At 35.8% G+C, this 26,596-nt stretch overlaps 1 protein-coding gene across 5 annotated transcripts; it reads left to right on the forward strand.

Moving 5' to 3' along the window:
- Positions 1-1,216: 1,216 nt before the first annotated feature.
- Positions 1,217-25,124, forward strand: LOC113704354 (uncharacterized). 5 transcript variants are annotated; one of them, XM_072061580.1, is made up of 19 exons: positions 1,217-1,413; positions 2,769-2,843; positions 3,134-3,361; positions 6,080-6,166; positions 8,189-8,278; positions 8,390-8,516; positions 8,607-8,707; positions 10,457-10,625; positions 10,724-10,845; positions 13,261-13,389; positions 13,467-13,565; positions 13,657-13,714; positions 13,794-13,869; positions 13,941-14,070; positions 17,063-17,220; positions 20,309-20,381; positions 20,735-20,929; positions 21,993-22,086; positions 24,023-25,124. In XM_072061580.1, exons 2-19 carry the CDS (start codon positions 2,769-2,771, stop codon positions 24,910-24,912), a joined length of 2,901 nt encoding a protein of 966 aa, XP_071917681.1. In that variant the 5' UTR covers positions 1,217-1,413; the 3' UTR covers positions 24,913-25,124. The 5 variants fall into 5 exon arrangements, with proteins under 5 accessions (XP_071917681.1, XP_027082011.2, XP_071917683.1 ...); XM_027226210.2 differs by having other exon boundaries at positions 1,218-1,413; positions 2,715-2,843; XM_072061582.1 differs by lacking the exons at positions 1,217-1,413; positions 2,769-2,843; positions 3,134-3,361 and adding an exon at positions 5,194-5,474.
- Positions 25,125-26,596: the final 1,472 nt, after the last annotated feature.

Here is a 26,596-nt window from a genome sequence, read left to right on the forward strand (position 1 = left end):
AAGACAGAATGAGTGTAGTCTCTGCAACATCCTCTTCCCCAGCATTTAACTTGTCTATATTGGTTTTGCAATCGTAGATGCAAAATTGTGTCATTAAAATTTGAATAAAAATTACTGCAAGCCTCTTAGTTAAAAATCTATCTACCAATATTGTACCTAAATATCACTGGGTCCGTTCGGTAAGCATGATTTGTTAAAAAAAAAATGATTCTTCTTATATTATAAACACAATTTCAATTCACCATTTTATTTCCCACATACTACAGCACAAAAAATGCTATGGTATTATTTCAAATGATTTTTTCTAAGTAATCTCTTGGTATTTTTGAAATTTGTTATTGTAGATTTCATAAACAAAAACACTTTATAAGGAGGAATCCAAGCAGATCCATTATACATACTAGTGCTAAAGGCGCATACAATGTGTGTGCAATTCAAAATCATTTTTGCGCATCAATTTTATATAAAATTTTCATTATTAAAGCAAATTGTGGTATTTTAACTTTTTTTCGACCAAATAATGGTTACTTTAGTACTTATAATACTTAGAGTCAATCATTTTGTTAACATGTGTTTAGGTGAGTTGTGGTTAAAAATAGTTATGGACAATTTTTTAGCAATTTATATAAGCATAGTCTGTCTAACGAGAGCACTTGTTAAAATGCATTTCACGTATTAAATTTTTAGAAATATAAAATTAATTAAAAAAAATGCATAAATGCAAGGAGATTAGTTATGATAAGTATATAAATGCAAGAAAAAATAATAATTGTTAGTGTGTGTATAGTGTGTATATACATAATAGGTCGGATGGAATATAAGTGTGTTAACGAATACTCATTGGGTACCTATTAAATAATTTCATACATGTAATTAGTGATTTTCATGAGAGAAAAGTTGGAACGTGATGACAGAAAATGTTTATGTTTATTTCAAATTCCCCTATCTTCGTTTATTTATAATATAATATACAATAGATATATAGATATATAGCTATAATTGTACAGACAGTATAGATGACGCGCATCCTGACGGTTCACTGTAGAAATTCCACACGCTGCAAGACTTGAAGGTACGTTTGAAAATCGTTTAAACTTGAGAAACTAACGGACGATGTTAAATTTCATTCTTAATTGGCAATAACGTAAAACTAATGGAGGAGGCAAACGTCAACAGAATATCCTAAGGTCCTTTGGGGGGGGGATTGGTGGGTGGGTGTGTGGGTGTGGAATAAAAGGCAAGACTCCACTAGTATGAACAAAATGGCACCGTCCATTATGGTGGCTTCAAGGCCATCTCTTTAGAATATTTCTAACGCGTTCTCGTATAATATACGCTGTTTACAGTTTACAGTTTTATATTCTCTCCCCTTTGCCTTTCTCTCTCAACCGTTCTTTTCAATTCAATTTTCATGTAAGTCTCTCTTTACTTGTTTGTAATTCTTAATCCATTAATTTGGTATATTTGTTGCCCTGTAATTTTGTGCTTATTTTCTTTTGTATTTCAGTTAATTTTTTTTTTTGTATTTTTTTGGTAAAGTTGTGAATCAAATATCTTCCATTCAGTTGTTTTCAGTGGTTCTGTTCTGTATATTTATCTGCTTCATTTTTTTGGGGTTTTATGTTGCCATTCCCCTTTTTTTTTTGAGAATTTAATCGATTGGATGAATAAGAATGAGAGCTTCATTGCTTGTTGCTTAAGGATGCCTGAATCTTTCTTGCTTTCCAGGGTGCCGGTATTATGATGCATAAACTAAGATAGAAAAGAAAAAAAATTCGATTTTTATGTTCTCGTGGCATAAAAGAAATGATTTTTTTTTGTCTTTTTTTTTTTGTGGAGAATTTGGAAACTGGGAGGGGATTGTGCATTGGGCAAATTTTTGGTTATGTATAGTTATGGTATTTGATTGGAACCACAAGCTGTTAAGCCTCTTTTAGTCAGCTAGTAATGAAGGGGATTGTTAGTTGTACAACTGTTTTTTCCAACGTGGAACGAGCATGATTGAGGTGATGATCCTATTGGCTGCAATGGATATGTATTTTGTTTTGTAACTCTGTTAATGTGAAAGGAGCTTATGCACTCTTTTTTATTTGGTTTCTAGGGGTTAAACTTCAAATGTGTTAAATTGATTACCTTCTTAGTGATAACTGTAGTGGGCTATGCTTGTATGGGAAATGACCTGGCCCTTCTGAGCTAGTCTTGTTTGCTAGGAAAAAGGCAAATTTTGCTAAAGTTACATGGAAAGATGTCTGAGCCACCAGCTTCCTTTTCATAAATTTGAAAATCGTTATAAATTTGTCTCTGTAATGCACCTATAAGTAAAGAAAAAAAAAATTGTCATTAATGTAGACGTGAGTCGGGACCTGGCAGGGTAAAGTCAGAGTTATTAATACATTAACATAACATGACTAAGCTTTATGGTAAAGAGAGAGGATATGAAGGTAGATTGTACAACTTTGTTTTTATGGTCAGTACATCGTGAATCATTAACAATCGGGTAGCTTATATGAGACAGACTTATAAAATGCTGCTCTAAATATAAGTGAGTCACGACTTTCTATGTTTCTGAATCAAACGAGTACTCTTATCAAATCTTATACTTTTCCTTTCTTATAAAAAGTGATACTTATCAGTTGAGATTATATTAGAATGTTTTAGGCTCTATATGCTGTTAACATTATACTTTAATAACTTATGTGTTTCCCTTCCCTTAGTGGAGATTGATAGTCCTGGTTTTCTGAGGAAAGTTGGCTATAAACCTGCTTCAGATGGGGTGGGGAAACATATACAAGAGACGCATAAGAGTTTTCTCGTTGGCACTCGTAATATACTTGGACTATAAGGTACGCCTATCTCCGCTGATGCTTGTCTGTTACTGGATGGGTTCTTAATGGCTTTGGATACTTTGTGGCATTTTAATATTGTGATGGTTGGTTGATAATGGAGTCTTACTGAAATTATATGGAAGGGCACATGTGTTTCTAATAAATCGTGTTGGGAGAATTGTAACAGTAATTATCTAATGGAGTGTATAAAGCCATTTTTACTATGTTGTGGAAATGGGAAATCTTTTCTTCTAGTTTGTTAGTGAAATTCTCTTTCTAAATGTTTGTTTGGAATCACATACTTGAAGGCTTTACAGCAGAGAGATAAATGGACAAGAAATTCAAAGAAAGCTGCTCTTTGGGAGAAAGCTCACGAACGTAATGCTAGACGTGTTCTTAAAGTGATGGTGGAGCTGGAGGGTTTGTGGGTAAAGCTTGGACAGTATCTATCTACTCGTGCTGATGTGCTTCCTCAGGCCTATATTTCCCTTCTGAAGCAGTTACAGGATTCTCTTCCTCCTCGCCCCTTAGAAGAGGTATTGTTTGACTACTATTTTGTTAATTGGGGGAGGTATAGTTTGACTACTATTTTATTACTTGAGGGTGAACAATAAGAAACACTTGGATAGCAAATGATGCTATGCGTACTAATGAAAGTTCAATCTACATGAACTTGAACTTTCATCTACTTTCTCTGCCGTTAATATTCCTTTTTGTGAACTTTCACTGAAACAGCTGAACCTATGTTCTGTCTTGCCTTCATGTTGTATTGGAGTATAGCTTCTGGAAAAAACGTTATGAAGTTGTTATAGCAACAAAGTCATTGTCATGGCAGTCACAATAAAAGAACAATTTAACTTTGTTGTTATGACTTTGGTGAAGGCACATAGGTTGTTGAATAGGCAAGGGCACGTAGGTTGTTGGCATTGGATTCTGTGCCTACTGCTAATTCAGAATCAAGAAGAGGCTTTTGTTCCTTGGTATGTGTGATGAGTTTTAAATACCTAGCTGATGAGATTGGTATGGTGGTTGCTATCTTAATTAGCCGATATGGTAGGGCTAATTAGCTAAAGTTCAACCATGTTGTGCTAATTCAGAACCAAGTTGTGCTAAGTTGGGGTAATAGAACTCTCAAGTTGGGCCTACTTCAGTCTTGTGCTAAGTTGGAGTATGTCTTCTAGTGTGGACGATAAGTTAGGAGGATCTCAATCATTCAAGTTACACCGTTAATCAAGGCCTTTTACTGGGATATCTTAACCCCACCGTAAAATGTTAACAGAAAATGGTAGTGCACTATACTTTTGGTTATTCCAATCTGGTGTGATCACATGAATTAAATGGGCCCAAACTGTAGAAGGTCTATGTCCCAGTAGGATTGGCTTAGCTTGATCACTTGATGTACATTTGTTATAACCAATCTAACATCTCATATTTTCCCTCCTGTATGCTGTTCTTGTTGCCCATTACATCTTGCCATCTGCCAGGATTCCTATGTCATATACGTGTCTGATATCACAAGTCATCATGTTGAAACATGTTCTGCCCTACAAAGATGTTGACAGCATGGCATGGGCATGTTTATCAACATGCACACTCTTCTTATTATGATGTTATATTATGGCAAGTCCCATGGTTAAACTATATCCACATCATAAGACACTGTGTTGCAAAATGTATGCCCCGTTTGGCAAGTGAGTTTTTGGGTGTTTGTCTAAAACTTTACTGTAGCTTACTGTAGAAGTTGTAGAAAAAATTTTTAGGATGAAAAACTTTTTTCTTTTCTTTCGTCTCTTCTTCTTCTCCCTTCCCCCTCCCCCGCCACCTCTGCCTCCGACGTAGAAGAACTAGCAGCCAGGGGAAAATTTTTTTTTCCCTTTTTCTCTCCCCCTCTTCTCCCTCTCCCTCTCTCCCTCTCCTCCCCCTCCCCCTCGCCCTCCCTATGCCAGAGAACTTGCAGCCATGGATTTTTTTTTTTTTTGCTTTTTCTCTCCCCCTCTTCTCCATCTCTCTCTCCCCCTCTCCTCCCCTCCCCCACTCTCCTCCCAGATCGCAGCCCCCCTCCCCCTCCCCCTTGTCCGATTTGGTCTCGCGACCAGATCGCAGCTAGGGGGAGGGGGAGGGAGAGGGGAGGGAGAAAGAAAAAAAAAAGAAAAAAGAGGGGAGGACCAATAGATCGGTCAAAGGGGAAGGGGGAGGGGGAGGGGGAGGGAGAGGGGAGGGGCGGGGAGGAGAGGGGGGAGGGAGAGGGTGAAAGAAAAAAAAAAGAGGAAGGCCGACACAGGAATCGGCTTCGGAATAGGTGACCGGCGCCAGAAGTGGCGGTGGAGGTGGTGGTTGGCGACGGAGGACGTGGTGGGTTGGGTGGGGGAGGAAGAAGAAGAAAAGAGGAAGGGAAATTTTTTCGTGTATTAGATATTTTGAAGTGTGTAGGTTAAAAAATTTGATAAGTTTTTTGGGTTACTGTAGCTAACGTTGTTAAAAAACTAGTAGCAGACAAACTTGGTAAAAAACTCAAGTGCCAAACAGGGCCGTAGTATTTCACAAACATGTTGGCTTTGTAACATGCGCTCGTTGTTGCACTTTGCTACAATTGCCACCTGCAGTTCCTGCCCTTGCTGAGATTAGTTGCCCGTGAGCAAAGAGCAGTGTGTATGTCTTTTGGTCTTATCTATAAACAATGTTCTCACCTCACAAGAGAGATTTTTTTTTAACCTGTCCCTCTACTATAACCTCCATTGCTTTGCCTCTCTTTGGTGCTGAACAAAATCCCATGCAGGCTTCCTTCTGATCCAACTATGTTGATTCCAGTGTACAACATATATACACAGCTCAAGATGCTATCCTAAATTTCTATTAATATGTAATCTGGAAGGTTCATCTGCCTAACATGTTTCCTTTTCCATCTGAACTCAACCCATTGCATATCTCTCTGGTTTGATTTGCAACTTTTATCACAGGTCACTGGTCCAATCCTATATTTATTATTTACACCTGTCTAGATAAATATTTTGAAAATTTAGAAATCTGGGATGTCAATTCCAAGTAATAAAGGTTGCATTGTATGCTTTAAGATCTATTTGGATACTATAGATAGGGCTTTTATTATGCTTCTTTCGGTGAAACTAACTTTCCTTATCATACTTATCTATCTTCCCCTTTTGTTGCTAGTCTTTATATGAGTGTAGTTGCTGGTTTTATATTAATTTCCTGAACATAGTGGATATGGGAATCACCAGCTGATGTCTGTTCAACAGGTTTGCCAAACCATACAGAAGGAGTTGGGGAAATCCATGGAAGAGATTTTTTTGAATTTTGATGAATTGCCTCTTGCGACTGCATCGGTAAGCTTCTATACATGAAGTAGATTGAATTAAATATAAGGAAATGTAAACCAAAAATTGCCCTGGTGGCAATATTGAGACTTTAGTAAATGGGCTTGCTGTTGAAATACTCAAGTTCAAGGACTGGTGATAAGAACTGTTGTAGCCGTAAACCTGTTAATGGTAATATCAAGTCGAATGGATGAACTGAATGGATTTGCAGGCGGCCATGTGGCGATGCCTTACAAAAGATTGTGACAAAATGCAAATACATGTACATTATTTTTTAGGTGAACTATCCCAAAATTTATGATACGCAATTGAATAGCCTTTGCTTTTTAAAATTAGGCTATTGCGAAAGGTAAGATGATCCTTTTAAGAAAGTATTTATGCTAGTTTTTGTGTGCTTATCTTGTGAACTTTGTGGAACTGCTCTGCAGTTAAAGGTGGTGAGCATAACCTCTCTTAATCTTAACCTTAAAAGTATGCATTAGGTATTAGTATGTACTGCAGTATGTTGCATACTATCCATTAAATGTTATCCCGCAACACAATCAGTATATGGTAGTCTCTGACTGAAGGGCCTGGTTTAGCTTATTGTCAATTTCACTGCAAATTTTGTTGGACAACATTGTCTCCTCATGGTTCCATTTTCTGTCTGGCACATTGATGAATATGTGGGTGGTTACATGCTAAAGATAGAGCTTTCAAGAAGTTTTTGCTGTTTTTTTTTTAATTCTTCTTCTTGTTAATTTTTTTTTTGGGGGGGGGGGGGGAAGGGGTGACAGGCGAATATTATGGGATTGTGTGCCTGTTGGTATAAGAAGTAGCACACCATGCATAAGAGGAAGAATGCAAGGAAAATGTGGAATTGCCAGGAGGGGAGGCTAATTAGGCTACAACAGCAGGATTTTGCTCCTGATGGGGATGGGAGTCTGCTGAAGTGTACAGTGCTGACAAGCGACTGGTAGTGGGTCTGGGGAGAGCACTGCACAAGTGATGGTGGAGGAGGCATAAAGGTTGGCAAAGGAGAGTGGAAGGGAATGGTGCAATTGTGCTGGTGGAGGTGGCTTATTATTTAGGCTTTTGCAAGTTGTGTGGTAGTGGCCCGGGGGGGGGGGTTCAAGTAGATGCGGGTGTATAAGGAGGGGATGGAGAGGGGGATGGGAGTTGGGCAGTACCCATGCTCTGTAGTCCACTGGCATAGGTCTAATGCCAGTGTACCCTGGAGATTGCGGCAATTCTTTAGTACCAAATGCAAAATGTCTTATGAATTTTAAATTTGGCATACAGTGGACATGGTTTACAATTTGGAACACTAAAAGATTTGCAGATTTGTCTAGACTGGAAGTAATTGTAATGTGATGGAGGCACCGTACGTAATTAAGCGTATGTGGAGTTAATTGGGAATGGATCATACAATTTGCAACTAGTGTGTTTGCTCCACTAACTATAGGGCTTTTGGTTGGAGGATGACATTAGCTTCTTTCAGTTTTGACTGCTTCTCGATGTTTGGCTTGGAATGAAGCTACTTTCAGTTGCATGTATCCATTCATCTATGTGTTGAAATAGTTATTGATTCATTTATGGTTGTCAACAAAAGACAGTTACACTGAGAACTGTTGTCAGCATGTTATATCATTATGATGTCACAATACCCTCAATTCTGGTATTATTTCACTGTCTTCAAAGGATGCAAAATAGATGTTTCATTGTGTTGCAGTCAATCTATATGTGCTATGATAATTGGATATAGCTGAGTGCTTATGGGTTTTCGTTGTCTTAGAAAGAAAGTGCTGCTTCCCATTCTTTCTTCTCATTTGTTCTTTCCCTTTTTTCCATTTCCTAAAGTTCTATTTCTAAGCGTAATTTACTGATTGGACATCCTGATATATGTCTCGTAATTGGAACTTGATCAATGTCGAACAGTGATCATTTTGATGCTTATTTGACATTAAACAGTGTCGAGTATCTTACCCAAAAAAAAAGCGCTGACTAATTAATCTTTTGGGTTAACTCCTTGGTATCCTTTATTTTCCTTAGATAGCTCAAGTTCATCGCGCAACTCTAAGTGATGGACAGAATGTAGTTGTCAAAGTTCAGCATGATGGCATTAAGGCAGTAATATTGGAGGTTAGTAACTCTTCGGTCCTCGTGTTAGAAATATGGGGTGTGTGGGGTGTGGGTGTTACTAAGTCTGGAGCTTAGCTTTAATTGACCATTAGGTTTATCCTCATCTTGCAGGATCTGAAGAATACAAAGTCAATAGTTGACTGGATAGCATGGGCAGAGCCTCAATATGACTTCAATCCAATGATAGATGAATGGTGCAAAGAAACACCTAAAGAATTGGATTTCAACCATGAGGCTGGTTAGTTTTAAGTCATTTGCAAAATGGTTTTCATTTTGATGATGCAAGCCTCATTTTGTGTGTTTTTGATGATTTCTTCCTCACTTACAGAAAACATAAGAAAAGTTTCCAAAAATTTAGGATGCACTGGCAAGTATGGTGATGATGTACCAGCCAATCATGTTGATGTACTGATCCCAGAAGTTATTCAGGTTCTACGCTTTTCAGTTTTCATTTTTCCTGTTGTATTCGTGATTTTGGTTGCTGTGTAGTGATGCTTCCTTTAGGCTCTTATACAGTTTTCCCTTGAGAAGTCAACAAAAGTGTGATACTGCTCTTAAAATTGATTTTAGGCCATGTTTAGTGACTCAGTTCAGCATTTAAACTTAATGGATTTAGATCTTAACATATTTAGACCGCTTGATTACCAAAAATTGAATATCTGAATTAATTAAATGGCATTGAATTTCCTTGGGAAAACTTGCTCCCAAAATTAAGTGATAAGCTATTCACTTATCACTGAATGTGATATGCACTCATATGTATTATATTTAATACTTAACAATTCAATAACTTAATGGATTCAGACTTTAGATTTTAGATTTTAGACTTCAATTTTATCAAATGCACCCTTAGTATTACAAAGCTTCTCCAGAACAGTTTTTATGGTGCTCTTGAAACCTTGGACATTGATGAATTTGATTCTTTGGATGAGCTATCTGTCACTCTAATCAGATTGGTTATCTGGATGAGCTATCTACCACTCTAATTAGATCACTTATTCTATGTTCAGCTTACCAAACCCTGCCTCTTTGAGATACTTGGAATTATAATTCAAAAGAAAAGACAGAGCAAGAGAGTTGTTCAGACAAAAATACTATTTTCATGCATTTGTAGTGAAAGTGGAGCCATATCTATTCCTCCTTTACAATGAGTTAAATTTAATGGGAGGTTAATGTTAAAGTGCTTAGTTGCAGTTAAAATCATTTTTGTTAGAATTACAGATAATAGGTGGAGCAATTAATTCATTTTTTTTTACCATAATATATAATGGACAGGAAAAAATAGTTACTGACAGGGAGAATGTTTGTGTAGACCTCTTAAACATGTACTAACCAAATATAGAATTTGAAGCCCTCAGTTCACATCCATAGGCACAGAGATAGAGAGAAGGCATGCCTGTGTCTGTGTATTTGTGTATCTTATATTACTAATGAATTCAGTTTCCCTGAAAACAGCAAGAAGTTTATTATGGTGGAGAACTCTACATGGGCCTGTGTCCCTGCTTGAGAACAATATAGCACGTTACTTGTCACTTGTGATCCTGACATTCATGTTCCATATTTTTGCACTTCATGGACCTGTTAATTATGTAAACAAGCCACAATCTGTAAATTTTGGGGAAACTGTTTTCTCATGAAACATGGTTGCATGAAATGCAGTTTGAAGTTTAAAATAGTGGTGAGCTTTACTTTGAACTTCCTTGTTAAAAGGGATATAGCAAGTAGTTGTCACTTGTGTGCCTAATGATTATTGCCATAGTTGGCATTTCATGCGTCTGGAAATATCTCATATTTGTTCTTATACAGTATTGTCCTAGGGTCCTACAGCTTGTCTTGTTTGGACTTAGACTCCCTACTGGTATGACATTGAGGGTTCCTTAATGAACTTATTGTTAATTGGGTTATATTTGGTATATGTAACTGTATGCGAGTGGGAATTTAAGTTTCCTTGGATTGTAGTTTGGGAAGTATCCATTTGCAATTTGTTTGTTGGTATCATTTATATATTTGTCTTGATGACTTATGCTTAATAATGTAGGAGGTTTAGTGGATTGCTGACAAGCAAGTTCTTTTAGGTGGCATTTGAAACTATGCTGACTGCTACTACATATATCTCCAATTTATTTCTACTTCAGTAATCAATCCTTACCCTGTGTTATATTTTGCTTGTACTGTCAGTCAACAGAAAATGTCCTCATTCTGGAATACATGGATGGTGTTCGTTTAAATGACCTTGAATCACTACAAGCTTTGGGTGTTGACAAACAAAAGCTCGTGGAAGAAATCACACGGGCGTATGCTCACCAGATTTATGTTGATGGATTTTTTAATGGTGACCCTCATCCTGGTACAGCATCTTCATACCCACCATGTGCACTGGCATGACTATGCAGGAGATTCATGGTTTTTGTCTAACAAAATGCTTGCACACCTTGTATATCCTAGGAAACTTTCTTGTGAGCAAGGAACCTCCACATCGTCCAATCCTTCTTGATTTTGGGCTCACTAAATCACTATCAAGCTCTATGAAACAAGCTCTAGCGAAAATGTTTCTGGCATCTGTTGAGGTCAGTATGCTGCAATGTCCCAGGGGTAATATTAGTGATGGGAAAAGATTGTCCATGATAAGGTTAACTTTAACGGTCACATTGATAGCTGAATCTGCAAAGCCCTTCTCAGCTTCAGTTACTCACAGCTAGTCAACTTACATATATCTAAAGGTTCTGAATTAATCATTTTTTCCCTGTTACCATGCGGGAGTTTTCGAGTCCATTTGGCTTATGGCACTCTCTCTTTGGTATATGGTGTATGCGATCTTCAATCCTATAAATTTTGAGAATGGTAGAGTTGCTTGCTAAAACACAAAGGGAGTTACACTGTTAAGAAAGATTTGCAGTGCTTTTTGAAGTGCTTGATCTTTCTATTCTTCTGTGTTTCTGGTGGCTTCAAGCTTTTGTCTACACAAACCAGTTTTGATGGTTTTTGACATTTCTTTGGTTTCATCCTGGATCTACTTGCGGTCTCCTCCTATATGGAGTTTGAAGAGCACTGGGTGAAAATTTTTTTATTTGATTTATGAAGTTAATGAACTAATGTAGCATTTAAGTTCAAATTGCACAAATGTCAAACATGCTGACCAGTACAAATCGTGTATGTCGTTATTGTGTGTAATAGTCTTAACTTAATGCTACATGCTGGTCTTGTACGTGAGTGCATAACTTGGAAGTCTTTCCAGCATCACTTTCTAAATGAGAGTTCATGACAGGGATTGATATTCTTAAATCTGTGAGAGAAGTACCGTCTGTGTTGCTGATGCCAATATGCCAGTCGTGTGCCTGGGTGCAGAACTTGGAACTCTTTTTAGCATGACTTTCTAAAAGAGAGTTCATGACAGGGTATGATAGTGTTAATTTGTGAGAGAAGCAGTCTCTGTTGATGAGTGTGGGCAATTGCTGCACCTTAACTTTAGAATATTCGTTAACATTATCCTACACTTATGGCCTCAAATAGTTATGCATCCTAATAGGCTAAAAGTAAAATAATGGGGGGAAAGGTAGTGAAAGAAAGAAAGAGAAATGAAGACATATAGCGAGAAGAGACGGTAAAAATTTGCGTGAAACATCTCAGTAGCCTAATCTCAGTGCAACTTCATCCAGCCAGTAAATGAAAGAGCTCAGGTGTTCGTTTGGATTCAGAAAAATGGGGTGAAGGAGAGAACAGAAGGGAAAGTAGAGGTTTTTTGACAGACAGTTTTAAGTGCGAGAAACCTAGAGATGTGGAGGAATGTGAGGATGAAAGCTTAAGAAAGTTTTCACAAGAAAGTGGAGAGAATGTGAGTTTGCTTCATTTATAGCTTTGAATATCATATTTAAGCATCAAAATAATAAATAAAAACTGTGTGGGTGAATCCTTTTAAGTTCCTATAAGTTATCTTTCTCGTCCATAAATCCCAAACAGCATAGAAGAAAGTTGTCATCCTTTCTCCTCCTTTTCTTTCCCAATTGAAGTTTTCTTTTCAAATTTTTCTTTTTTATAACTTCCAAACTGGGCCTAGAAGCTCTTCATTTCTACTTCAACCGGCTAATAGAAAGACTGAATTTGTCTTATTTTTAGTTTTTATCTGTGATTTAACATGATTTTATGTGTTGTTATTGTTACCATGTTATAAGTTGCTCCTACCATAATCATTGTAACAAATATAAGTTGCACCTAAACAATCTTGTCTTGATTTCTCTCTCTTTTTTTTTGGCTTGATGTTGTTATCTTTTCTAGAAGTTTGTTAATTTCTTTAGCTTGTTTGATCAATAGAAACATTGTTTAATTAAATAAGGTGTGATTCTTTTGGTGCTCAATAGATTTATTTATTTATATCTTTTCTTGCTTTACTACATTTCGGTAGGATTGTTAATGGTTTATGGTTAATTATTCCTTTCCTTTATCATCTTATGACGTTTTTCAGCATGGTTGTGACATTTTCTCTTGGAATTATATTTCTTTTGATTTATCATAACTTATTCTACAAATTTAACTTTGTTTGTATACTTATTTTTGTAGAAGGAATATTGCATACCGTCTCATTTTCTTAAACTAATTTAATTGCTAGATCACATGCTATTGTATCTAAAGTAATGAATTTGTCAAAGAATCAATGAAGTGTATTAAGAATATGTTCAAATTTCTTAAATACGTGTAATGAACCAGTATGATGTCCATATGCTAGCGGCAACTCCAAGCAGTTGTCCCAAGCCACCTTTCTTCATTTCTGACCACTGTTGTCCCAAGCCGCATCTCTCCTTTTCTGACCATAGTTGTCCCTTCTTGTCACAAAGACTCCGTCTTTGTGGCTACATTCATCAGTAACAGTGCTTCATTTAGAAGAATGCTTTCTGTTTGAGTAATTGTTTGCAGTTCCTGGATATTAGTTCTTTCAATTATGATGGTTCTTTACTCCTTTTACCTGCAAAATTGTGGTGTCTTTGCAGGGTGATCATGTTGCACTCCTATCTGCTTTTGCAGAAATGGGCCTTAAGTTACGCTTGGACATGCCAGAGCAGGCGATGGAGATAGCAAATGTGTTTTTCCGTGCATCAAGACCAGCAAATGAAGCTCTTGTTAAGACACTTTTTGTTTTCCAATAGTATCCAATTCCCTTTGTTTTACATTGGACTCATTACTGTGTTTGGTGTAGGAAAATGTCAAATCTTTAGCTGAGCAAAGGGCTAGAAATATGAAGTTCATACAAGAAAAGATGAATCTTAACCAAAATGAAATAAAATATTTTAATCCGGTAAGTTTGTTTTCATCTTTTGTGTTTTGTATTTTTGACACGCTATAGGTGAATTTCATTTCCCAAGTTAAGCTGGTGGTGTTCTATCCAGGTTGATGCTTTCCCAGGTGATATTGTTATATTTACCCGTGTCATCAATCTGCTCAGAGGTATTCAAGATCTTTTGCTTTTCTTTATTGCTTGTTTTTGAGGATTGGGTTCTGATTTAGTTGTTGACAAGGATTTCAGGGCTTTCATCGACAATGAATGCTCGAATAGCATATTTTGATATTATGAGACCATTTGCTGAATCTGTTTTACAGAGGTAAAGTCTATATTGCTCGTGTTTGGCCATGCCCAGAGGTGTCATCTAATCTATTTTATACCTACTTTCAGGAGCCATAGTGAAGGCTCGTCACTGAACAAAGATTGGATCTTCAATAGCCCTGCCCATTCTGATATTGAAGTCAAGCTGAGAAATCTCCTAACTGAACTAGGGAATGCCAATAAAATCCTTGGAATCCAGGTGAATGACCATGGTTTATTGTTTTACTCTTATTTGATCATTACTAAGATCTTTTTAGCACTCAGTTTTGCATTTATAACCACTCATTATAAAAAAAAAAAAAAAAAAAACTCATGCCAGCCTCCTTTAATGTGTTCAATTTTCTTTGATCTTCAATAAGTAGTCATTAGCTCTTTAAGTAATTAGTCGAAAGGGAAGTGAGGGATAATTTTCCTTGTGTGTTCATGGCTTTTTTTCCCCTTCAATCAGCTTTATCTGTAAACAAGTTAAGGCAGGAATGCAATTTCAGTCAGAATTTTCTGTGAATATCAAATTATTGACATATTGGAATATTGTTCCTACATGTCAGGACAAGGGTATTTCCATTCTAATCCTTGCTGACTTGGCAAGGTGAAAGTCCTTTTTATTATGTTGGAGAATCTTGTCCTTTTGTTTTGCTTGTCATCTTTGCTCTTTCTTTTCTAGGCTTTGCAGTTCAATTGTTTTCTTAATTTCACCATGCTAAAACTCACCAATGTATAGATAGAAACACAAAAAGGAGGTACCAAATCCTGTGTACTTTGTACTTTCCTCTTCTTATCCATGAAGGTAGTAGTTTTATTAAAATGCACTAAGGTGATGCAACTCAGGAGAAACAAGTAGTTATCTTCTTATACAATATAGGCCCTATCAAAAGAATCATATAGACTATCAGTTGATTGGTGACCATTCATTCAACAGTCAGGGGTGTCCTGGGATTGAATTTTAACTGGTTCTCATGGTCTCCAATCAAAGCTCTCTTTTTTCTCTCTCTCCTGTGTCCAAAATGTAAAGAGTGGGTTACATATCCCAAATGTCCTCGTGCTTTCTCCTTTCAGAGAAAATTTTCCAACTTATTAATTATAGGCTCTGCACATATTTTCATGCTAACCATTTCACGTCACAAGTAGTAAAGAATGTTGGTACCCTCTACATATCCCAAATGTCCTCATTCTCTCTCCTTTCGGAGCAAATTTCCAAGTTATGAACTATAGGCTCTGTACACATTGCCACACAACCCATTTCACCTTTCAAATAATAGAGAATGCTCGTACCAACAAAAACTTGGAGTTTTTCTTTTTTCTTTTTTTAAATGATTTTGGAACCTTACTTACTGTCTTGATCCATGGACCCTCTATGCCGTGGTTCTGCTGAAAATGGACGGTGCAAGAGGAGGTGGCTTGTCGCATCCTCACATCTTAGCCAAAGTAATTAGCAATTAACATAGATCATAATCCTTTTTCTCAAGTTATCCCCCTGTTAGGATGCTATCATGGGTGTCTTTCTAAGAAAGAAATGCCACTTTTCTTGGAGCAATAGTACCTCATTTTTGTTTGAAAGAAACTCTATTGATGATTCACCTCTCGGCAAAGTATAATAGTACTTCCAGAAATTTCACATTTTGCTCCACCATTCCACTTCACCGCATCAATGTGTTGGTTATCACTTACAAACAAACATCTGCTAGAAAATTTGCTTGTGGAGTACTTAGGGCACTTGGATATCTCTTTGGATAGGTGACTGGCATATCACTCCTGAACTGTTTCCAGTAACGATGACAACAACAGTCTCACCTTGGTTGATTGCAATTTGCTGAATGATGGGACATATTTATACTTAAAAGCTTTGTCCCCACAACAAATGTCACTCTAAAAACTGATAATGGTGCCATCATCCACCCCAAAGCAAGCTTGTTATTTGAGTTGTGCCGTCCTTGGTACATGCTCTTCCAAAAAGTTACTGAAGGTGTTTTTAAAGACAATCTATTTTGTTCCTTTTTGCTTCTATAATTGGTTGATTTCAATACAAGACCAGCCAGAAAAGGAAACTTAACCATATTGGTTCTTTTCAATCTCGTCAAAAGGCTCTCACTAGAAAATTGAGGTCATCATTTTATTCCAAAATCAATTTTTTTTATCTCAGTAAAATCATCAGCAGGGAACAATTAGTGTAGAAGATAGAGGTTTTGAAATCAATTTTTTGAACACCTATGTTTTCCAACGAAAAGTTCTGGAGGTTATAAAGTTCTGTATATCTGTCTTCTGAAAGCTTAAATTAGTCCCTGTTTGCAGCTCTGGGTGTGCGATTATCGTGGATGAGCTTATAGTTTGCTTGCCAATATTGCACTTGCCGTAGGATGTTCTGTGTCCTCAGCAGAGCTGCTTTAAAATAATGGAGATACAACCAATTGGATGCCTCAACTTTTAATGAATAAACTGTAGGTACTTACCAAAAATCTATGCATTTATTTCTAACGTTTCTGGATATATTTAGGTGCTCAAATCCTATATCTATGCCAATTCTATGATTTTGGTAGCAGCTTGCGAATTTTATTTGTATGAGGTCACCTTTAGTTTGTTTATTGTCTATTTCCACTCGATATAGACCAACATGAGTAACTTGCAAAATGATAAATTGCAGAGCAAAGTTGAATCTTATGAAGATGGGTGAAGTATGATCCTAGATAGATGTGAGCAAGAAGTTTAATTATATTTTCTTGGTGTCATGTATCAAATTATTATCTGAGGTTAGAGAAGTATCGTATCCTTTAGTCGATTGTATTTAAATTGAACCAACTTGGCAATTTGAATCTCATTTTGGAGTGTTGCTGGCTTTGAGCTTGTTAAATGGCAGTTTTGAATACATTAAACGTATTTGACGTATCAGTGTGAGGTTTCTACTATCTTATAGTGTGCAGTTAGCGAAATTCTCTGACTTGTCTATGAAAATCTGGGTATTCTTTCTTTGATGGCACTTTAACTTTCTTGCTAATCGAATGATGCTGGTGTCACTGTAATCTCCTTAACATCTGATAGTATTGGGAAATGCCATCATTAATACATCTCTCTTAACAAGTCCAGTTCACATAAAGCTATTTTAGGTTTTATCTTTAGTTTTATTTTTTTGTGTTAATCATGTCCTGCTTCCTAATTAAATATTTCCTTCTTTATATTTAACTTATATTATTTTTAAGGTATGTGCCTACAAAGATGGAGAAGTGATCATTGATACTGCTGCTGGAATTCTGGGAAGATATGATCCTCGACCGGTTCAACCTGATAGCTTATTTCCAGTTTTCTCAGTAACAAAGGGAATCACATCTGGACTGTTACATTGGCTAGTTGATAATGGGTATGCACTTAATTGCTTAATATACAGCTTTGGTGTGAGATCAACTTGGTGAATGTTGGGCTGCATAATGTTTTGATATTTAATGCAGTGGATTAGGATATATAGATTGTGTAACTAATGATTCATAAGCAAGATGAGAAAGTCAATATAGAAAATGAGAAGAAAGAATACGTATTAGCTTCATTAGATGGAAATTAAGAGGCAGGGCGGGCTGCAGGGGGCGTATATTTGTTGTGGGGTGAACACCCAAAGGTCGCCTCAAAGGCGGAGGTGCCCCTGGGCATGCACCCCAGCACTCTTCACGACCCAACAGAAATCAGAAATCGTGAATTTTGGAGGAAGAAAGCGAAATAGAATAGGAAATATAAACATTGTTAATTGATTCCTAAATGGTTTTTACCATTAATGATAAGAGGGGAGATGATATGGAACCATGGAAAAGTTTATTAGGATGTAAGAAGAGTTGAGAGTCTGTCAATTTGGGGTGCAAAGGAGATTTGGGGATGACAAAGAGGGATGATTTGCAGTTGACGGCGGCTGGACTTCAGAGGTATAGGGCAATTGCTAGAAATTATTTAGTAATAAGTCCTCCTATTTTAACTGACTTTTAAAACTTATCTCACATGTTATCTTTATTTCTTATCTAACCCAAAACTTAGTATCTTTTAGATGTTACCATCTTTAGATGGTAATACAATATGATAAGAATATAGAAAACTAAATTTCTAAATTCACGGTCCCTTGTCATTTTTAGATGTCCATAACCACTATTTTACCATATTTTTCATACTGCTATTACTACCATATGTTGTAACAGTTTAATTTTTGTAAAGTTTCTTAATTTTACATATTTTTATGAGAGTTGTTTGTATTTTTGATGAAGTTTTTCTCATTTTCTCCAATCTTTAACCATGCCAAATGTGTCTGAAAAAGAAGAGCAAAGCAAATGAAGCGTGTCTAAAAGTGAACCATCCCCTTGGACTGCCACGAAAAAACACCATTGGATTTCAAAGTGGCATGATCTAATTAAAAAATTTAACCCAATTGAGCATGCTTAGCATATTTTTTCACGGTAGCAAGGAAAGGTTTGATTCAGCGGGAGAAGAAGAGGCAAAAGTTGGAACAGAAATATCATTTGATTCATCGATCCTCAAAAAAAGAAATAAGTGTTCAGTCATTAAATGACAAATGTGAAATTTATAGAAAGTTAAAATCTCCACCGTGGAATAGTGCACCTATCTCATACTAGAAAAAGGAAATTACTAAATACTAAATTTAGTATTTAGTAATGAAAAATAGATACTAATAGGGCTGGAAGGGGGTTGAAACTCTTTTTGAATTATTATGGAATAAAATTTGAAAATTATGTTCATTTTCATCATATATATATTTACACTTATAAATATTAAAAATTCAAAATTCGTAAGGCTTCCACCCCAAGCCCGGCTTTCGCCTCACCTGGGCGGAGGCAAAATGCCCTGCCTAATGCCTTTGCCTTTTATGACATTGACCTTGACTAAGTGATTTGTTATCTGTATTGTGTATGACCTTTCATGTATTTACTCCTTAAGAAAAAGCCAACCAACAGTGTCAAGCTTCATCAATTTGTCATTATCTTCTCAGTTTCAGTTTTAAAGTTGTGGAAGTTTAGTGGTTCGTGATTGTATGATTGTTGATTCTTGTTTGACAGGCAGCCTATTCTACTGAAATTGTGCATACAAGAACAGTATGCACTGTTTGATGAACCTGTATCTGTCCACCCGAGTATTACTTAGGACTTATTTTTGGATAAATAGCATGAAATTCAGTTATCAATAAAAAAATGTTAGCATCAAATTCAATTTCTGAAGAGATATTAGTAACTAATTGAATTAATTGACTTATTACTCTTCTTAGAATATTCCAATGTAATTATCATTTCAAATGCTGTCTGATTGTGACAATCTAGATAAAAGTTTAGAGCCTGAGTTTTCTGCATGCTAAAGATAATAATTGTTGATCGTTTGGAAGTCCTTCATCAATATATATAACTGCTTTGGGGTTTTTAATCTCTCTTATTTATTTATTTATAAATATAAATTGTTAGAAGTTTGAAAATTGGATTGTTTTAAAGTTGGGGTCATAGAAATATCTCTGTTTATCATATTTTGCACCAGATATGATATTTTAACAGATTCAATATCTATGCTCCAATTGGGAGCAGTAACAGAGCCACGGTCCTCCGAAACGTGTAGTAGTGTATAGATTTTTGCAAGTTTCTGCAAAATTCAATGACAATTGTAAATTCAACAGTTTTCCCCTCTAAGGCACTGACACGGTTAAACTATACAAATGACTATCAGGTCTTGTATAGTATTTATCATGACTTTTATTTGGAGTATGTAAGCTACATTAAAGTATGAGCTACATAAAGTGAACATACATTATTTCTTGTTTCCACTTTTTTTTTTTATTTAATTTGGTATTGGTTGTTGATTAATTAAAAAAATTATTTGGGGAGAGGTTTGGCAGCTATATATTTTAAAGAAAACGCTGAAAGAGCGATAGACATGAAAAATATTCTACATCAAATTCCAATCTGATTCTTTCACATTGGCAGTTAATTACAAAATGTTTATCATCTTGCAAGCTGTACATTTGTTTAATTTTCTTATTTTCTACTGTGATTTGAAATTGAAGCTAGCCTAACATCAGGATGCTTTAAAAATGAAGCAGAGATTGATAACTCGAAAATGAACCTAAAACTGGTTACTCAATTGGACTTGAAATTTTTTTAAATAAAAAATTTTGAATACATGAGATATAAAGACTATGAAAATATCCTCGAAGCATAGCTTTATAAATTTTACCCCCACAGCAAAAATTTTCTGGCTGCGCCAATAATTGTGAGGACATTTTACTGAAAACTGATATTATTTTCCATTTTTGTAAGAATATACATGATAGGCTTAACTTCCACATGATGTTGATTCTCTATGAGTAGTGTTCATTTATTTTCACTCCCTTTTCTACTTCATTGCTTTCTTGAGTAGCCAGATGTTTAAATTGATAGGCAGAAGAATGACTGCTTGAAGTTTTCATGTACCAGGAAGTTGAGGCTTGAGGATAACATCCAAAACATTTGGCCAGGATTTGGATCAAATGGAAAAGATCGAATAAAGGTGTGAGCTTTTATGCTCCAATTTATTCTTCATGTCATCTTTTGCTGATAAAGACCTGTTATATCTAATGGAAATATTTGTAGACTTCTCAGGAAGTAAGGAATCTTAAATTGTTCTAATTTGGTCTCCAGAACAAACCTGTTATATCTAATATGCGGATATGAGCTGTATATGGTTTGGCACTTTACAGCTTCATTGAAAGTGATAGAGGGTTATTGAAAGAGTTTGACCAACACTTCACAATGTATCTCAACCTAAGAATCTGCTTTGAAATTGAGTTTTGCATGTTTTCATAATGCTGTACAAAGGTTCTGTTTTCTGTTTGTTTTACAACTGATTATTCTCTCTGCTAGGTTCATCATGTGCTTAACCACACCAGTGGTCTGCATAATGCTCTAGCTGAGCTTATGCGGGAGAACCCATTGCTAATGACTGATTGGGATGAATGTTTGAACTGCATGGCTATGACAGCCCCTGAAACTGAACCTGGCAGTCAGCAGCTGTACCACTATTTGTCATTTGGTTGGCTTTGTGGAGGCATTATAGAGGTATTCTGGCAGTTCGACATTATAGAATTGCAGTTTGGTCCCAAAGTTTGGGCAATGCACCAAATTGATCCCAAATGGTTTAACAAAAAGTAGTATGGTCCTGAATGTTTTCAATTTTCATTATAGTCAATATTGTTCCTACAAAACAAATTTGTTGATGATTTTTTCACTTTGACCAAATAAAGGGCAATTGACATCATTCATCATCAATGATCAGATTTATGTGGAAATTACGGAAAACAGTATTACATCTAGATCCGTTTACCAAAATCATCTGCGCTTTCTATAAGTAAATTTTAAAAAAAATTGTCTTTCTCAAAAATCTGCTTACTGAAGTTATGATCATCATAAAAATTGAAGGGAGAAGTAGGTAAGAATGACTTTGCAATTGATTCCAAGAGTAAAAAGCTTTTCCTTATTGTTTTGACTAACTTGCACGTGACCTTGATGTGGCTCTTCACCAGTAGCAATTGCCCAAATTCTGCCAGTGGCCTTGTCAGGTCAAAATGGCAATTAGGAACAGAATTCTGTTAATTGTCCTTTTTCTAGAGGAAAGTAGATGTGCTATGGACCTGATTTATATGGCTGATGCAGTGCCTAAATTTTAGGGAAGAAAACTGCAATTGTCTCTTAATTGTAGCATGAAGAAACTAGAGAGTTGAGCAATTTTATTGTACTTTGAACTTTACTTTTTTAATATCTATTTTCGGACTAAGCTGTACTAAAGATAATATGAATGTATACTGATGCAGTAAACTACTTGCCATGGTTGCCTTTTATATTTGGACCTGCCTTGCCATGGCAAGGTCTATCCATTCCAACTTCACACATTAGAATGATATTTGACTAGAGTAACTTGTGGACTTCAACACCTTTCTTTTTTTGCCTTTTTCTGTGTGTTTGGTTTACCATCAGAATCAGAATTGGCATGGCATTTATTCACATTAAGTGACATATTTTGAGAATGCAATTCCATTCTAGTCCAATTTCATTTCCATAATAGAACCATAGACAGCCTTTTTGTTATACTTTTCAATCTGTTAACCAATTGCCGTTTGAACAGCATGCATCAGGAAAGAAGTATCAGGAAATTCTCGAAGAAGCATTTATTCATCCTCTTAAGATTGACGGCGAGCTGTATGTTGGAATTCCTCCAGGCATGATTTAAACTCTTTATATTTTGATTTCTAGGCATAACTGATTGAACAAGTAGGGGTCTACATAAAAAATCCAGTCTCCCAAAATAGAACCAAATCCTATTATATTGCTTATATAGTTGAGAGTTACATGAATAAAACATTTAATCAAAATATGTCATATAGTTTGTGCAATCTTGCTTGGTTCTATCAGGGTAGATTGTCTAGAATTTTTATAATCACAAGCTTTTAGGAGGGATCTAGGATTGTGTGTTTGGATGTTCAATATTAAAGTATCTTTGAACTTGACTCACCATTGCTAGCTGTTGATATCAGATGGAGGCACAATGGTCAAATGACTTGTTTAATTTGACCATTATTAAGCTGACAATCTTACTCTCTTATTGTTGTGGTACTGTATGTAAACTTGCTTTAAAGTTTCTAAAGTCATCATACTTGATGACTAGAGTTCCCAATTTAGAATGTTTTAGATCGATTTATCCAAATTGTATGCAGAAGAAAACTCTATCGCCTGACCAAAAACTTTTGAAAGTTCCGTGATCCATTTAATACTAAGTATCGATTTAAGCACACTAAGTGAATCTGGTATAAAGAATTGAGCTATAATAAACTATAGGGAATTCTAATAGAGTTCATTTCCATTTTGTGAAAGTCTAGGGTTTGACTTGTAGCACATGCTATAGTTTGAAAAGCCTGCGGCAGATGTGGGATAATTATGGCTATGGCACTTGGTAAACTTTAGCAGAATGTTTAAATCTTCCTTACCAGAGAAAAGACTTAAGAAATTGATGTTAGTCTGGAGTTGGATCTTGTGAATGCGTACACGTGCCTGAATGTATGTCTAAGTGCACGTTTTTTTATTGAAGTCTGTCTGTTGTGGTGTAGTAGGGAGACATAATATAGTTAATATGTCATGGGATCCACGTATTACTACAATTTAACCTTTAGGACAACCAAATTTTTGGTGTTGAGGTGGGCGGTTTCTAGTGAATGAGTTCCTCATCTAACTTCAATTTAGCTGTGGTTCTCGTCTCTCTTTCATCAGCAAAAGGAAGCATGGTGGGTTTTTTTTTGGGTCTAATTGTATCCCTTGGATGCTTTTAGAGCTGAAACTGATGGTGTAGCTGGTTTGAGGTTGAAGCTGAAAAGTAATGCATAGATTAGAATATTGCCCTGTAACCTTTAGGTTCAAACTTACGATTAGAAATCTACAAAGTCGTCTTATTAGATTCGTTCTATTTATCTTGTTCAAATGGTAATGATACTGTTTTTAAGATTTATGCTAAAGTTCCTCCCAATTGTAGATTCTAGTTTGTTTTTCCTTTAAAAACCTTGATTTGCAATGTAAACCTAAGCCATATTCCTTTCTCTTTTCTTTCTGCCTTTGTTAAATCAAGTACCATAGATTCTTGATCTATCACCTGATGCCCATGTCCTTAATCAGCCTGTAAGATAAAGCTCTTTAGAGTCTCTTGTAACTTGTCTTTAATTTGGTTGAATTCAGCACTTGATCAGGTAACACTAAACAGTTATAGTGGCTGTTTCCTTTCTAAGAGCCCTTGAATGGAATATCTGCCAAGAGCCCCTTTTTTTTTTGGGGATTCCATTTCCTGCTAAGGTGTTTATTGTTTCTTTTTGGTGACTTTTGGGCTAGATCTTTTTTTTTTTTTTAATATTTTTGGGGCGAGGAGGGGGTGGTGACGTAGCCAGAAGGAAAATGCAGTCACCTTTTTACTGGTCAAATTTGCCTTACAGCAATCCTTTTGAACGTGCAGCGTTGATTGTTTTGGTTTTGTTTAGTGGTTGAGTTCCATCACTTGTTTTTTGGTAATAGTTCTTTATCTTTTGCTTCTTTTGCAGGGCCTGCAGATGTTGTGATATTTTGTTATTGTCCTTTGTTCTTCTAATTGATCAATCACGTGATGCTTTTTCCCAGGAGTGGAGTCCCGGCTGGCCACGCTAACTTTGGACATGGATGATCTAAACAAGATCTCTACTATTGGCAACCGTTCAGACCTACCTTCCAGCTTCCAGCCACAAGATATTTTGCAGCAGCTGACCAGTCTTCCTTCTCTGTTTAACACCCTCCAAGCTCGCCGAGCCATCATACCAGCTGCAAATGGACACTGCTCAGCTCGTGCACTTGCACGCTACTATGCTGCACTTGTTGATGGAGGGGTGGTGCCAGCACCCCATTCTTCTTCGGGGCCTCCACTTGGAAGCCATCTTCACACTCCAAAATTTCCTACTAAGAATATTTGCAAGAAAAATAGAGCTGCAAATATCAAAAACTTGTTGACTGCATCGAAGAAGATTGGTAACTTTCACCAACGGCAAGAACGTGATAGTTCTGGTGGAGGTAATTCTCGCAGGACTGCAAGGGGTAACAGTTACACTAGAGTTCCTGTCGACTCTAGCAGCAGCAAACCTTGTGCATCTGAAGGTGATAGTTTTGATGGTAGAAATGTTAGCAAGCTCTTCTGTAGCCCTCGGATTCATGATGCTTTCATGGGCGTTGGAGAATATGAAAATCTTGCCCTTCCAGATGGGCAGTTTGGGCTTGGTTTTAAGAGATCTTACACAATGAGTGGCGACATTGTTGGCTTTGGGCATTCAGGTATGGGTGGCTCTACTGGCTATTGCAACATAGAACACAGATTTGCAATAGCTGTGACTATCAATAAGATGTCAATGGGGACTGTAACTGCTAAAGTAATCGATTTAGTTTGCACAGAGCTTAATATCCCATTGCCAAAGGAGTTGCATAGGTTTGTGGAGGGATCACCTGATGACGTGCTAAATTCGGGAACACCTATCATCAATTGAGGGAAATCCATTTTCACAAGTTTTTTTATTGTGCAAATATGTACATGGAGGAGCATTTGTTGCCTCATCCTTTGTTAAGTTTAAGATTTGGGTTTTGGGTGCTGAAGGTTCGTCAATCCGGCTTTGATTGACTAGTTCGCACCTGAAATTTCAGAAATGTGCGAACTGTGAAGAGGGATTTTTTTCTTTTGGAATGAACTTAAAATTAAATATCCTCCATCTATCAAATTATTCCTATTGATTAATCAACAAAAAAAATGAATACCTGCACATGTGATGTCTTTAGAAATGTTTATTTTCTAATGATTGTTATCATAATGGTAAAAATATAGTACGCAAGTAGCGGATATTTTAAATAATTGTTTAAAACAGAGCAAACCATCTCTAATATTAGTTAATATTAGTTAGTTGGCCTATATGGCTCAAATCAAGTAAACATCGTCTAATACCATATTTTTTTGTCAAACTATGTCAAAGGTCATCAAACTTTTCAAAAATCTAATATTGTCCACCTAAATATTTTTTTGGCTAAATACTCTACTGAGAATGATTAATGTGACCTGCTTAAATTTGTTTTAGAAACGGCATGAAACTTTTTTTTTAGTGTTTCTAAAGCACCCTCTTTTTCGCCAAATGTTTTTAGATTACCAAAAACAAAAACAAATTTACCAAATAGTGTTTTCTATTTTTGTTTGTTGTATTTTTTGAATAAAAAAAATACCAAACATAAATGTGGGCAAATGTGACCAAAACTTTTTAAATGTCTCATTTTGCTTACTGAATTATTTTTTTTATATCAAATAGCTCACTAAACATTTCATCTTCCATATGTGCACAATGTAATAAACTTTTTTGGGGAAAATTCAATTGTCCCTTAATCTTTTCAAGGAAACCAAACCCTCAATGCAAATCTTAATACATGATTGCCACATCGTTTAGTAAAGATACAAATTGTTATGTATTAAAATTCCTTTAAATACTAGGCAACATACTGTAACAGGTTGCGGTTATCATTTTGTATGAAGAGATCTACGTATGTAGTATGATATAAGATATATTTTTTAATGTTCAAAGCATCATTAAGTTACAATATTAGTACTGTAAAATACTAAAAGAAGTACAATAAAAATAAAAATTAAATAATATTAAGTGTTTGGATAGTAGATCATTGGGGATAATTTTCTGAAAAAATACTATTGCATTTTTTATGTAATGTATGTAAAATAAAAAGGTGGTTAGAAAATATATTGATGATGTAAGCAAATAAATTTTTGCAAATAATCCACTATCCAAACAAACTAGCAAGTAGAATATAGTAAAAGCTACTATCTAGTTGTTTGACTACTGTACTATTAAATATGGTGAAAACTACTTCTAATCTAAATAATAATTCAAAATTTTGTTGTTGTGGATTGTATTAATAATCATAAAATAGCTATAAAATACCAATTTGTGATAGTATATAAGTGCCAAAAGGTACTAAAAGCCTATAACTTCCAAAAGATCAATATGCTATAGTACTAATATATCATATACCAAAAAACGTACTTTGAAAATCAAAGCTACTATTATAATAATACCAAAACTAGTACTATGAAAAAGCTACCTTCTATCCCAACAGGGTTGCAAAATGTCATTATCGGTGATTGTATTAATGATCATAAAATAATTCTAAAAAACAAAT

Source organism: Coffea arabica, chromosome 8e (genome assembly GCF_036785885.1).
Source record: "Coffea arabica cultivar ET-39 chromosome 8e, Coffea Arabica ET-39 HiFi, whole genome shotgun sequence".
In the NCBI taxonomy this organism is placed as follows: domain Eukaryota; kingdom Viridiplantae; phylum Streptophyta; class Magnoliopsida; order Gentianales; family Rubiaceae; genus Coffea; species Coffea arabica.